This window comes from Alnus glutinosa, chromosome 12, assembly GCF_958979055.1.
Source record: "Alnus glutinosa chromosome 12, dhAlnGlut1.1, whole genome shotgun sequence".
NCBI classification, from domain to species: domain Eukaryota; kingdom Viridiplantae; phylum Streptophyta; class Magnoliopsida; order Fagales; family Betulaceae; genus Alnus; species Alnus glutinosa.
Window position 1 is genome coordinate 5,976,746 of NC_084897.1, and position 15,896 is coordinate 5,992,641.

The window sequence follows — 15,896 nt, forward strand, 5'->3', positions numbered from 1 at the left end:
GTAGCAAAACGCTGTCGTTTTATGGCCCAAGTACCTGCTAAAATGCTTCATTATTTAAATATAGATATCCTATTAGTTCTCTCTGGATATCTCCGAAGAAATGGAGGCAAAGGTGTTGGAGCTAATGTGCTTACCTCCACCGCCATTATCAACTCACTCTGCTGTCCTCGCAAGGCTTCCAGTACTTCCATACCCGTCTCTTTTCAAGCCCAAATACTCAACCCACTCAGGTTAGTACTCACCGCCACGAACACCTTTTGGCTTTTGCTCCTTAAAAGTTCAGATTTTGCTAATTATACAAGATATATATTTTTTTAATCTTTTTCTGTTGTGTGGATTTGGTAATCAGTTCTGAGGAGGAGCGCGAGTATGGATGAGCCGCTCATGGATGGGCTTCCCAAGGAGTATTATGATGATGTATGTAGCCGTTGATATTGAGCTATGACATGGTTTGCACCTTTGCTTAGTTGGGTGTTTCTCATTTTCTTGCTTTGCTATGTTATTGATAATTTTTCATTGTCTATTTTCGGATATACATTACTTTCGGAGGATTCAGCTGAAACTTGAAAGGGTGTTCAAATTTATCGGCACTAAATAATTAATTCCTAATATTTTTGAACATTGTTATAGTGTACGGTCAAATGGTTAATTGCAGTCCCTATGTATAAATTTGCTAAAGGAATTTATTATAATGGGCCCTATTGGTTTGTTTTTGAGTAGACAACTAAATGGCCACAGATTGTGGTCAACTTAAGAGTCCTGACTACAAGCAAAGATGTGGGTTGGATTACATTGATATCACAAACTGAGCAAGTTACTCCGGATTCATTTGCACTTCACTAAGCAATGTTAAAGAATTTAGTAGGTCTGACAGTGATAATTTTATTTTTAAAATTTATGTTTGCTAAAATACATCATGCTCGGCAATCCAACAACTAAGAAAAATATCACAATAGCTTAAGTTGAGACCATTCTCTTGGTCAATTTAGAAGTGCCTTCCATAACAACCTTAACATAATGCCTTTGCAGCTTAGAAATTGAGTAATCTGAGTTTATAAAAATGTTTATGCAATTACAAATGACATGCAAGTTAAAAGGTGAATCTCTTTTCACGGTCACCCTCTTATGAGTTAAGACAATTTGATACTGAATATAATTCAATTTTTGTATGTCCTTCAAACTCAAGCTTGATGTATCCGATAGTATAGCAGCAACTACTTAGAAGTAAATCAACTAGATCATATCATTTTGTTACTCTTATCATCATATTGTTTAGTCCAATGTTAAGCTTCCTTTCTCTTGATATATTTTGTTCAATTATGAGTAATCCTCAATTTAGGATCATCTGGCCTTGCTTTATAAACTGCATGGATCCTGATTTATGAGTATTTGAATACATTGTTCATTCTGTATATAACAATTTGTAGCCTGAATATAAAACTTAGATTGAAATTTTTGTTATGGTGAGGTCATTGTAATATGTGTAATGTGCACTATTTGGAGTTGGCATTAACCTTCTCGGTGTTAGGAATGGCAAGCCAAGCAGCGTGAAAAGACAAAGGAGTTGCATCGAAGACGTCAAGCTGAAGAGGAAGAAGAGGAAAGAAAGGTCGAGGAGTATCGTGAAATTGGCATGCGCTTGAAGGGGTATCCAGAAGAAGATGTCAAAAAAGCACGGAGACTGGTTTCGAGCTTCATCCTAGCTGCTGAAGAAGTGGAAGAGGTAATCAGAAATTACAATAGCAAAAGCCGTTACCTCATGGATGGCTTTAATCTGTCAAGAGATTTAGGCTTTACAAGTTGATATAAATCCTTCTGTAAAGGAAAAGCCCTTTCTTTTTTCTTTTTTTGGCTGCTTTCTTTTCATTATGAAGAAAAATTTTATGCCTTCTAATTAAAGACACCCATTTCATTGCTGTCCATCCTAATACATCCTTTGTATTGATCGAGTTTCTTGTATGCAGAAAATTGAGGAAGCTGCAGAGAAAGGAGAACTCACTGAACTTGTTCTAATGGTCATATGGAACCGCCGTGATCTTGCTCGACGTGATGTAAGTTGGTCTTTTATTGTCTAATTGTCTTTAATATTTCCTTGATATCTTTTCTTCGAATGCAGTGCTGTTGTAGTTTAATTATCTCCAGACATTCTTAATTTGTGGAGTGACTTTTTATTGTTCACTGTGAGTGTTTGCCATCACTGTTAATTTTCAAATTTGATGGCTGGAGTTATAACATTTCTCTTTATCTGTAGGAGTAGTTATTGCTTTCCAGCATCAGTTTCATAAGTCTCAAAGATTTCTAAATAAAACTGCATTTTTGTGAAGGTTTGACTTTTAGACAATTTTGAAGAAAAAGATTAGTAACATTGATTAGACCTTGAATTTCTATTCATCTGAGAAAAAAGACCTGGAATTTCCAAATCACAATTATGTTCCATAATCCTCATGATGGGAGAGCAAATAAGTGAGAAGTGCTATAGAAGACAGAATAGTAGTCTGGTCTTTTAAAATATAGAAGGTGGTGACATCAGCTATTTCTTATGAGCAAGCCGTCCATATTAAGGGTTCTGATGACCGAAGTTACTCTGTATTGCATTAAATATATGACTGTTTTAAGAAAGAGGGAGTTAAATGTCTTCTTCTAGGAGTTTCTCTCACTTGCAAAAGAACAAGGTATCAAGCAAGTAGAAAAACAAAAGACTATTGAACCTTCAGTGTGAATATTGATATCCAACAAAATCTCTGTAATCATATATGTCTAACAAACAAAATAACTCAAGACAACTTAATTTGTATTTTTGCTTTAAAGCAAAAACTTGGGAACTCCTTTGTTCTTTTCAGTAAGAAAAATGCTACACTTCCAAAAATGTCTCCCAAATTTGCTCATCAAATGATGTTTCACAACCTATGAAATGATGACACATTTCCCAAACTAAGAAATTACATAGGATTGTGACAAATCATTTGGGGACCAAATTTGAGAGAATTTTTGGGAAGTGTAGCATTTCTCTTTCTTATATTGATTCAAAAATTTATCTCATTTTTTCCAGGAAGAAAAGGATGCTATAAGAAGTCTTGATCTGTTATACAGAAGGGTTGAGGTATGCATTATTCTTCATATATAAGTGCTTCCAGGCCTAAAGTTGTGAGTTTCAATATGCAAAGGGCTTTGGACCTTCCTAAACTTCTCAACAACTTGAGAAAATAATTCTACTTCTGCACAATTTTTAGCTGTAATTAAGCTTTTAAAAATTCTAAAAAGCAATTCTTGTTGTAAACTTCCTTAAAAATTTTCTTCTGAACTTTCTAATGCTGAATTTTAAAACCTTGATAATGTCTCTCCTAATAATGCTTCCAAGTATTTTGTATCATCTGAATCTCAAAACATGTTTTCCTCATCTTTCATACTCTCCATGTTCTTCATTCTTTATTCTCATGGCATCCAACATGCAACTGGGAATGTTTGCCTTCATTTTAAAGATATTTTGTCTCTTAAAAAAAGGTAGTTTACTGCATTGCTTAATCTGGTTATGTATGAATTGGTCTTGGTTTAAATAGTAACCTTATTTGTTTGGCTTTTTCTGCAAGATTTTTGTTATACTACTTGGGATTAGTTTGTAGGACTGGCTTGAAATTTGAGATTCTTGAAGTTGAAACCAAATGTTGAACTTCATTAAATGTTGTTTGAAATCATGCTGATTTGAAGTTGAAACCCGTACAGAATTATTCCAGCCTAGCACATATTGTACCATAATTATTCCTTTAGGCCCTTCCTTTTCATTCTGTAGTTTTCTTTCATCCTTACCTTTCTTGGGGGAAAATGAATCACAAGATCTATTCTTCACTTCATATAGACTGAGATTTTGAAAAGGGAGGCTACTCCTGCCATGAGACTGCTCAACGATCTTTTGATTATGCATGATGGGTTTGATGATGAAGGCTGGCTGAAAGAATGCAAAAAACACATGATTGATAGCTTTCCAAGAGAAGATCCATTTAGCATTCTTGTTCCTGCAGGACTTGACATTGATAAGGTAAACTGCAAAAATGAAAATTTTATGGCTCAAGGTTTTAGCTGAATTACATGATAGACAGAACTAGCAAGTATGTTCCTTTTGGAACTCAAGGATCTGTTTTTACATCTTACAATTAGCTGTTCTGTTTTTTTGTTTTTTGGTCCTGAATGTCTGGATCTTAGGTTTAATTCTCTCTATGATGCCTTTTGTTTTAGCTGATACCAAAGAAATCTTTCTTTAAAGGTATACACAAAGAAATTTCTCTCTTTAAATGTGTATGTTGCGAAATCAGGAGTGGCATCAGTGCCTCTTAAGTCAGAGCCAGAACCATCTCTCCATGGAGGGACAAATGCATCAACTATTTCTTTCATGAAAGCATAGGTTGAGATATTATAGGAGTTGGTATTGATTGTCAATAACATGTAGAAAATTCCTAGACAGCTAGAAAAATTGGGGGAAAAAACGAATTTCTCTTCCATTAGGGAGAAAGAAAAACACAGTTCTCCCGACTTCCAAGATAGTAGAATAGTTTCTAACGGGAGATTATTTCCTGTTTCAGGATAAAATTAACCATCCTGGGATTGCTTCATTAAAGTCTAGAGCAGATTATATATGTCAACAAAATTGAATTTGACCACTATATTGTAATGATCAAATTACACTATGTTATATTTAACTTCATAACAGCTGCCTTTTTTTTTGGACAGCATCGAGGGCCATTTCGACCTCCACTTGAGGCTGATGATACACTTTTAAGGGTAGACTTTGTTAGAGAGGTTGATGCATTGCTACAAGAGGTAAAGTCTGAACAAAGTGAAGCACAGAATGCACAAGGGCTTGATCCTGAATCTGTTGCAAGTAGGTTGAAGCAACAGGAGAAACAAAAAACCATTCGCCAAGTAGAAGCTCTGCTAGACCTGGCTATAAATTTGAAATGGTAGCCATCCATACTATGTCCCTTCTGTGGCCAATTCCCCTTGTAGGAGAGAGGCTGGGGTTTTTTGGAATCCCAATTTTGCCATTTGGTTCACCTCTAGTTGGTTCTATGATAAAGACTTTCGACCAAATTAGTTTGATGAAGCATTTGTATCTATATTTTGAACTTTCTACTCCTATTAAGGTTAATATGTAAAAAAGTATGTTTTGCGCACTATTTTGAATTGGAGATGCTCAATTTGGTGCATAACATTCAAAATACATAGATGCTCAATTTGGTGCATATATAGACATAACATTCAAAATGAAAACATACAACTGAACTGCTTCCATAATTGTTATTTTAACATTAACTTAGTACTTCTAGTTCTACTATAACCACTAACACAAAATACTAAAAGCAAAATGATAACGCACAATGCAGCCTTTAACATCTTTCAATTATTTTGACCCGACCCAAACTCTTGCTGTAGTTTATTGTAATGTTTCTTGCATTTTTTTTTTCCAATCATTGCATTAACTTTGTCATTTTGACCCAACTCTAAATCTCGCCGCAGTTTGTCGTAATGTTCCTTGCATTTTTTTTTCAATGAATGCATGGGCTCTGTCATTATTAGCAATCATTTTCTCCTCCATTTCTTTCAGATATTTCGCTAAACCCTTCTCATAAGGTGACATTTCTTTATCAGCCCATACAAAAAAAATCACAATCACCGGCCTTCTGCATGGAAATGACAAAAATGTCATAAACTACTAACGACAAAATATAACACGAAGGTAATTTATGAAATTACCTTGAAGTTAATACATCCGTACTACTTTTTATCGGGATTGGTTGAGGTCTAGGTCCCCAGGAGTACCTTACTCGTGAAGGAACTCCACATTTACAAAACAGAGGATCACTTGATAAGTCGCTAGTTGTAGACATATTTACGCGTGCCTTCTTGAACCCCTTCCTGCCAAGAGAAATTCATCTGCAACATTACTAGAGTAAATGAAAGCATTCATTTAGTTATGCAAAAGAAACATACAACATTAAAACATACAAATGAAAGCACTCATTCAGCTTCTTAATTTTACAAAAGAAACATACAAAACCGACATGTTAAGGTCAGCTCGAAGCATCATATAAATATAAAAATCAAGAACAAATCAAGAACTGGCTAATAAAGAATTCCCCTTTTATTTTACCTAGTCGAAATAGCTTGTAAGATTGATCAAGAAAAAAAGTGGGCAAAATATCATTGGGCAATGTTAGACTAATACGCAAAAGAAAAAAGTTAAATTTTTAGGATGATATTTGTCTTTTTATGGACCCCACTGAAAGTACCAATGCCATTTCGTATGCATCTTAATTCATTTGCCATTTTTTAGGCCGCATTGTTATCCTTTATCTTTTAAGTTTAGCTCAAAGAACCCAGAGAAATTCTATGAAAAAGAGTGTTTACAATCGAACTCTGAATCCCCTATATTTAATTGCAGCTTTGGCATTCTCCCATTCTATTGCTAACTCATTCACTCCCTAGTTCTATCTCTCACCACTCTATTTCTCTTCCCTTTCACCAAAGCCAAAAATAAAACTCCAAGTAACTCACCTTCCTTTAAACAGCCATCTAAGATTTTCAATCAACAGACCCATAAACACAACAATTAGCCTCTATAAAGAAAACCAATTCAATACCCCAAACACCGAATCACAACTTACCTCATAATTTTTCTCAAATCAAGTCCATTAGCCTTAGCTACTAAAGCCACATAACACAAGGATAACAATTGCAATTTACAATCTTCCCTAATAAACCCAATAAGCATTCGACCATTATAATAATTCCAACCTCTTAACACAAATATCACTTCTCTATACAAAAATCAATGAACCTAAACTCAAAACCTCCACAAAACTAAATCCAAGGAACCCATAATTAAATCGCAAGCTTAAGATACTAAAAACATAAACATCCCCAATCAATTGTTCACTCAAAAACCCAAGAGAACCTCAATCCTATAAAACCCATTCTAAATTATTACAAAACACGTCCAAAACAAAACCCCAATTCAATAACTCAACCCAAAACTCAAACAATCAAATCAATCTTTTAATTTTAATCGGCCATACCCAATTCACAAGTCTGAGATGTATCAAACATAAACCGATCAAAACACAATGAACCCATCTGGTTATCCCCAACCGAAGCCCCCAAAAATCAATAGTCAAATGAAAACCTGAAATCAATTTTCATAATCTGTTCACATACAAGAGACCCAATAATCAAGTTCTAGTTTTAACTAGTATAACGAAAACATAGAGAAAAACTAGAGATTTACCTCTCAACAACTCATGACCGAAACCCCTCTTGGCTTCACCATCTTCTTCTTCTTCTTCTTCTTCTTTCAATCTATGTGTCTCTCTCTCAGATCAGCTCTTTCTCACCCTTTCCCTCTACGGTTTCTCTCTCCCTCTTGCCTCACTTCTCTTCTCTCTTTTTTTTTTTTTATTTTTTTTTTTAGAATGTGGTTTTGTGTTCTAGCGTCAGGTGTGTTTTGAAAGCCAAAAAGCCAGAAATCAAGCATTGTCTCAACCCAAAATCAGCCTCCCATTTCATTGGCCAAATCCCATACCCATCCTCCAACAGATTGCGGAAACAACACAAATTCAAGTCGTAATCAAACCTGGGTTGAGGCGGCAGAGGCAGTGGTGAACATGTTGGGCAGTGCTGTGCTGCGCGGACGTTGGTGAGAGATCCGGAAAAGAGATACGAGAGCTGTTTGTGAATTTTCTGATGTTTGAAAAAATGAAGCTTTAACTTTTGTTTTGTTTGAATTTTTCATGTTGTTGTACTGTACTATAGGGTAAAGGGCCGAAAGGAGGGAGTGGAGGGGGTAAAATAGGAAATCAACACGGGTAGTGATTGGCAGGGGACGTTTTTACCGTCCCCTGCCTTCCACTTTTAATTAAAAAGCAATTTTTTTTATTCAAAAAGCCGGTTGGGGGACGGTAAAACGTCCGCCAACCATCACTACCCAATCAACACATGTTGGCTTCTTCAAGAAGCCAGAAATTTCGGTCTTCTTTCAAACCCGTACTGACAGGCATATGGGGAAAAAGGGGGGGGGGGGGGGGGGGGGGGGGGGGGAAGGGGGTGAGGGGAGGGGGAAGGGATTTGTCTATATTGCTCTCAATGGAACTATCGTTCAACAAAACTAAAAGAGTACATGTAAACGACTCCAAGCTTCATATTTAAGAACTCAGTGCTGATATGTCATAACCTCTCTTAATGAAGCTTATTTCGGTGAAACAAAACATGGATCGTAATTTCCTCATCCATTCTAGTAAAGTTTGTCAAATTTACCAATTGGTTGACCAAGATATTCAATCTTATGGGAATTATTTTCTCCATGTTGTGATGCAGTGAACTCAAGCAAGGGTTATTTCTACATTGAGTCACATGTAGGTTCTGCATCGAGAATTGTTACTGCTGCATAGAATATAACCTTTTTCCATATGGTATATAGGTTCTGCACAACCAAAAGTTAAAATGTTAAGGAAATCTATTTTTGCACATAATGAACCATCGGGTGTGAACAAGTGTTGGAAGCGTGTTCACTGGGGAGAGTTCTTTACCCCAATTCATGTCCATAATCGCTTGAAGCAGTTTAAAAACTTAGTTTTTTTATGTTGTAATTTTGAACATACAAGTGAAGGAAGACAAAAATATTTGTGACATCCTTTGCTTAAAATAAAATAAGTACATACAAGTGGTATCAGAAGTCTACGGTCCTCTAATGGCGGATGGAACCAGAGTTTCACAATTGGCGGAGTCGGTGAAGGCAACCCAGGAGCAGTTGAAGTCTACTCAATGCCAGTTTCAAGATGTTCATGAGGCTACATTGGAGTTGCGAAAGGAGCTTCAGAATTCTTAGTCTCAGTTGGAATTACAGTTGGAAGCTCGGTTTGCAGAGGATTTACAGCTGTAGTTCAAATCATTTGAGGAAGAAATCAAGAAAATGGTAAAGTTTAAATCCCCTGTCGTTTATGATAATGAAATGAGTAGAAATAATGATGATTCGTAAATTCTCTGATTGTTCGGGTAGTGGGAGTAAGAATGCCCAACCCCGTCAATTACGATTGGACCTTCCCACTTTTGATGGTGATAATCCATCCAATTGGGTGTACAAGGCCAATCAGTATTTTGAGTATTATCAAGTCCTTGAGAATCGTAAAATTAAAGTGGCTTCCTTTTATTTACAAAGAGATGCTTTGATTTGGTTTCAAGATGGTGAAGATAATGGTCTCTTTCCTTATTGGGAAGTGTTTGTTAGAGAGTTACAAACTCGTTTTGGTCCATCAGCCTATGATGATCCAATGGAGGCTACGATGAGACTTAAGCAATCTACAACTGTCACAGCTTATAAGACTCAGTTTGAGTCTTTGTCTAACCGTTTGAAAGGGGGAGTCTCTTATCAGAATAAAATCAGTTGTTTTTTAAGTGGGTTGAAGGATGAGATTAGGTTGCTTATTCGTATGTTGAATCCTGACAGCCTTAATACAACCTTTACCTTGGCCAAAATTTAAGAAGAATTCATGAATTCTACTAGGAAACCCTATAAGAGTGCAGAAAATTCTTATGGGTATAGTAAATAGGCGGATTTGGGTAATTCTATTGGCTCTAGCCCACTATTGGCAGGTTAGAATAGTTTTCCTAATTCTGTCCAGCCTAAGTCTTTGCCTACTCAAAGAATCGCTAGGGCCCAGATGAAGGAAAGGAGGGAGAAAAGGGTTATGCTATTATTGTGATGAAAAATATAGCCAATCCAATGTTTGTAAAATCCCTAGAATTTTCTTAATTCAAGGTATGGAGTGGAAATCGGATGAACTGAACATGACAGATGATTCTGTTTGTATTGAGGAAGAATGTATAAAGGATTTAGGAGAACACTTACCATAAATTTCCTTGCATACAATTTCTGGTACTCCAACTCCTCACACCATGAGAGTGGTAGGCTTCATCCGTGGTCAAATGGTGGTCATTCTTATCGACTCTGGCAGCACCCACAACTTCTTGGATCTGTCGGTGGTCAAGAAAACTCAGCTGCCTATCTTGTCACACACTAGAATGACAACTAAAGTGGCTAATGGGGATACAATTCAAAGTGATGGACAGTGCAGTGATGTGTCTTTGAAGGTCCAGGGGGTCCTCTTAACTACATAATTTTATATTTTTTTTCCTTAGGAGGCTGTGATGTGGTGTTGGAGGTACAATGGCTTCGGACGTTAGGCCCAATCATTTGAGATTTTTTGTATTTGACCATGAGGTTTACTCTTTTTGGGAAACTTATAATTTTAAAAGGGTTGAATTCAGCTGGTCTCACAGTGGAAGATAACCCTAATTTCTTTAAAACTGCTATTGCTTCAGCTAAGGGGTTAGTGTTGTAATTGTTACCTCAGTTTCAAGCAATGTCTTCAATTGTTATACATGAGGATTTGCAAGCCTTAAATTGCAGAATTTAATATGGTTTTTGAAGAACCAAAGGGGTTACCACCTCAGAGGTCTCATGACCACCAGATTTTTCTTAAGGAGGGTACTAAGCCTATTTGTGTCGGGCCATATCGCTACCCCTATTATCAGAAAACTGAAATTGAGAAGATTGTGAAAGAATTACTGCAATGAGGAGTTATTCAAAATAGCCAAAGTCCTTTTTCTTCCCCAGTTTTATTGGTGAGAAAAGCGGACGATAGTTGGTGAATGTACATGGACTATAGGTCTTTAAATCAGGAAACAATCAAAGACAAGTTTCCTGTACTAGTGATTAACGAGTTATTGGATGAGTTATTTAGAGCTAAGGTGTTCTCTAAGCTGGACTTAAGGTCCGGTTACCATCAAATCAGGGTCAAGATTGAAGATATCCTGAAGACGGCTTTTAGGACACACAAGGGTCATTATGAATTCCTTGTGATGCCTTTTGGCCTTACAAACACTCCAACTTTCCAAGGATTGATGAACTCGGTTTTTAGGCCATTTTTAAGAAGATTTGTTTTGGTCTTTTTTGATGACATCTTGGTTTATAGCCAAGATATGAAGACTCATTTGTTGCATTTGAGAGAAGTGTTGCAGACACTAAAACAACATCAATTATATGCTAAGCAATCCAAGTGTAGGTTTGGAGTTGCTGAAATTGATTACCTTGGGTATTTAATCTCAAAAAAGGGTGTGAGAGCTGATCCTACGAAGATTCAAGCAATGATTAAATGGTCTATTCCTTCGACCATTAAATCTTTGAGGGGATTTCTGGGTTTAACAGGATATTACCGCAAGTTTATTCGCGGTTATGAGATGATAGCAGCCCCTTTAACCCACCTGTTGAAGAAGAATTCATTTCAGTGGTCTACACAAGCTACTGAAGCTTTTACTTAACTTAAACAGGCTGTGACCAATCCGCCAGTATTGAGATTGCCGAATTTTATACTTCCATTTGTCATCGAATGTGATGCAACTGGCACAGGGTTGGGAGCAGTTCTAATGCAGTAAGGGCAGCCTACAGCTAAGGGCAGGGCTCTTTTTTACTTTACTTATGAAAATGAGCTTCTATCATTGATTTCAGCAGTGCAGAGGTGGCGACCCTATTTAGTTGGGCAGGTTTTTAAAGTCAAAACTAATCATCAGTCTTTAAAATTCTTGCTAGAATAGAAGGTGGGCATAGTGTCTCAATAGCGCTGGATTACAAAGCTGCTGGGATATGATTTTACAATTGAGTATAAGAAAGGGGCAAAAAATAAAGTGGCTGATGCCCTTTTTAGGCAGTTTGAAGATTTACTTGAGGATGCCCATTTGAGGTTGTCTTTAATCTCATTTCCTACTCCTACTTGGGTAGAGGAATTGAAGTCCAGTTATATGTCTAATCCTTCTACCAAGGAGCTGTTAATTAAATTACAGCAGGGGCAGGGTTGCCCTAAAGGGTATACCCTTTAGCAGGGACTTATCTTGCACAAGGGCAGATTGCTTATTGTCAAGAATTCTAATTTCAAAGTCCAAGTCTTACAGTACATTCACTCGAATCCCATTGCAGGCCATTTGGGTTATCATAAGACTGTATAGAGGGCCAAATCAGATTTTTTCTGAAAGGGAATGAGGAAGGATATCAAATAGTTGGTTCGGGAGTGCACAGTAAGCCAGGCAAATAAGAGTGAACTTATTCACCCTCTAGGGTTGTTGCACCCTTTACCTGTGCCATTACAGATATGGAATGACATTTCCATGGACTTTATTGAAGGTCTGCCGACTTCAAAAGGGTTTAATGTGTGTTGTGAGTTTTAAAGAGTACTCGGAAGTGCACGAATCGTTTGCAATATAGCGTTTTGCAAGAGTGAGGTCGATCCCACAGGGAATTGTATTGCAAAAATTAATTTCTATTCAAACTAATCCTATTTTAACCTAGTTCCAAATTTAGGGATTTTTAACAAAAGAAAACATAAACAAAATTAATGAAAATAAAGGGGTCTAGGGTTTTGGAATCCACACTCACCAAATCATAGCAACCTATTCTCATGCTCATAACACATATTTGAAGTTTTCACATGCAAAACTTAGGTATGCTCTACTTTGATTCAAAAGTTGTTTAAATCATTCGATGAATCCATACTTGCACAAATCACAAAAGATATCTAGTTTTGATTAAATCATTAAATGTATCCATGGAATGAAACACAACGAATATCCAACATTTTGATAAATGAAAACCTAAGCCATCAATTTAATGAAACTATATCAAATCATCACTTGTATCCGGAAATCACAAGAGATATCCAACAATAATCGAAGTAGAACAATGAGAAATCAAAACCTATAAACTCAAATAGCATAAACAAGCATGGAAACTCAGTTTCTCTTCAATGGTGAGGTTTCATCCTCACCCCTAGACGAAATTTCAGCTACACATAACTAATGAAAGCATAAATAAACAACAATAATCCATTAAAATGAAAGAAACTTACAAAGGATTGAAGTTCTAGGTCAAAATCAAACCCAAAACCCTAAACTACAGTGAGAACGGCACCTAGGGCGCTTCCAAGCGAGCTTTTTTTTTTTTTTTTTTTTTTTTTTTTTTTTTTTTTCTAAAAATAAGAAAAGAATGGTATTTATAGAGTTAGCTAGGATTTCTGAAATTCCAGCTCCGCATAAATTCGATCGATCGATTTTATAATCGATCGATCGTCTTTAGGCAATTTTCGATCGATCGACTTGAGATTCGATCGATCGATCGACTTCCCAGCAATTCTGAATTTCCAGCTTTTTATGTATTTTCACTTGAAAATTACCATTTTTCTCTTAATGTCTTGCAAAAACGCAAAAACACCAAAACTAACCAAAACATCAGAAAATAATAAAGCTAAAGGTTTAACTAATGTAAATTAAGGGGTCTAAATATACACTTTTTGGCACTCATCAATGTGATTATGGTAGTCGTTGATAGACTTACCAAATATGGGCTCATTTCCCTTTCACACCCTTATACAACTTCTGTTGTGGCCCATTTGTTTTTTTACTAATGTTCTGAGGTTGCATGGGCTACCTAAGACTATTGTTTCGGATAGAGACCCCATCTTTACTAGTTCTTTCTAGCAAGAACTTTTTAGGCTGCAAGGAATTACTCTAGCCTATAGCTCAGCTTATCATCCTCAATCGGATGGCCAGTCAGAGGCTTTAAATAAGTGCTTGGAAGGGTACTTAAGGTGCTATGGAGGTTGTAAGCCTAGGGAGTAGAGTTTTTGGCTTCCCTTAGCTGAGTGGTGGTATAATACCAACCATCATGCTTCAACTAGGATGACTCCTTTTGAAGCACTTTATGGGATTCCTCCTCCTACATTGATGTCCTATGTTCCAAGTCTTGCTCACAATTGAAAAATAAATATTTGACTTCTAAATACCAAATGTGTGTTCGTGTGCAACAAAATATTTTAAATGCGGAAAATAAAAGAGACAGGATATTTGTTGACGAAGTAGAAACTCCATGAAGAGAAAAACCACTCTGGGGCAGCCAAACCCAGGAAAACCACTGTTCAAAGACAAAGCAAATTACAAATTACAAAGTACTCGTACTCACAAAACCTATTGCAGTAGTCATACCTTTAACTATAACACGAAACCCATCGTGAACGCTTCCCAACCAAGTCTCCTACTTGAAGGGGTCTTTGATAGAATCCTTTACCTTAGGGCCGACTCCTAAGATAGACTTCACACGAACAAAGAGCACACACCGGCAACGGCTAGAGAGCTAGCGGATATTCAATTTTCCCTAAACACCTTCTTTAAGCACTATGAAATTCTATACTAAATTCTTACAAATAACAAGCCTAGAGCCATCTATTTATAGGCTTACACAAAATCAGACCCTGGCGAGTTGGCGTCCTGACAAAAGTTAGCCTCGTCCGAACGGTCTTCTGCGACCACCTTTCCATAATAGCGCAATTCTTCCCATAATAGGACCACGTCCGGACAGCTTGGCCAAGCGTCTGGACGGTCTTCAAATCCAGAATATTCTGGAACACTGGGTAGTGTCCGGACGTGTTGCCGCGTCGTCCGAACGTCTTGCATAAACTTCCCAAACAGTGTCAACTAAAATCTAACTCTATGTAGAACTTGGAGTAGCTTGACCTTGCGTCCGGACGATATTGCTTTGACGTCCAGATGTCTTCAACACCGAAGCTTCTAGACACTGTAGGGCGTCCGGACGCCTTCAAAGGCCTGTCCGAACGATTGCACAGGAACCAGTTGATCTGACTTGGAAATTGCATGGAATCTTCATGAACATCTTCTAGAAACTTGTGACTAGTAACATGGCTTGAAACGACCATTGCTCATATAACTTGAAGACTCTGAATAAAATAGATAAACCTATTTAAAATGCAACCGTTACATAAAGTGTTTTTGTGAACCAGAATGTTGCTAACATAAAATACTAACAACAATAATGCAGTTAATGACCACTTACAGAACATAAATTAGTTAATCAATACTTTACGAGATACTTTGCATTTGGCTCAGAACTGAATGAAAACACAGGCAAATAAGTACAGAACTGAAAGAGAGTTTCAAATAGGGGACTGGTTTTACCTGCGCCTTTAGCCCTATAGGCAGAAAACTGTGGCTATGCGGAAGAACATTAAGTTGTCTCCAAGATTCTTTGGTCCTTTCAAGATTTTGCAGCGTATTGGTTGGACTTTCCCTTTGAAGCTCGGATACACCCAGTCTTTCACGTTTCTTGCTTGAAATAGAAAGTGGGTCAGCATATCAATCCTCTTTCTACTCTTCCCCCAGTTGATGCAAATGGGGAGATTCAACTAGAGCCGGAACAAATTGTAGAGCACCGGGTTGTCAAGAAGCATGGCCGATCTTTCATGGAGGTGTTGATTAAGTGGCGAGGGGCTCCTTTGGAGGAAAATACTTGGGAAGGCTACTGGAAACTTTGTGAGTTATATCCCCACCTTGTGGGCAAGGTGATGTGAAGGGGAGGGGATTGTAATGGGGGAGCTTTGGATGACAAATGAAGAGGAAGGCATTCGAAAGTTCAAGGAAGAAAGACCTAGAGATCTACGGAAGTGTGTCTTGTCATCTGGCGAGTGTTGGGCTCGAGATGAGCTGGATGAAACATGTTGGGTTTGAACTGCCATTGACGGTTGATGAGTTTATTGTAATTCTATCATTCTTTCAGTTGTAAGCGTGTAGGCTACTCTGTTAGTAGTTTGGGCCAAGTTGTAAGAGTTAGTTCTGGGTTGTTCGATTGGGTTGTTAGCGGTTGAGAATGCAAGCCACTATATAAACCAAGCCCAGGAGTTCTTCTAGGCAATACTGATGAATATTGTAAACAGTTCTTGAGTTTAAGCTTTCTCTAATAAAGCGTGGAGGTCTTGGAACCGTTGAAGGTCCAGCTTGCCTTTCTTCTTCCATTT

The 15,896-nt window shown here is 37.3% G+C and overlaps 1 protein-coding gene across 1 annotated transcript; it reads left to right on the plus strand.

Annotated features, from left to right (window-relative positions):
* The first annotated feature begins 87 nt into the window (after positions 1-87).
* Positions 88-5,168, plus strand: LOC133851919 (protein PALE CRESS, chloroplastic). The gene is made up of 7 exons (XM_062288545.1): positions 88-230; positions 350-417; positions 1,529-1,723; positions 1,965-2,051; positions 3,050-3,100; positions 3,854-4,033; positions 4,723-5,168. Exons 1-7 carry the CDS (start codon positions 101-103, stop codon positions 4,954-4,956), a joined length of 945 nt encoding a protein of 314 aa, XP_062144529.1. The 5' UTR covers positions 88-100; the 3' UTR covers positions 4,957-5,168.
* Positions 5,169-15,896: the final 10,728 nt, after the last annotated feature.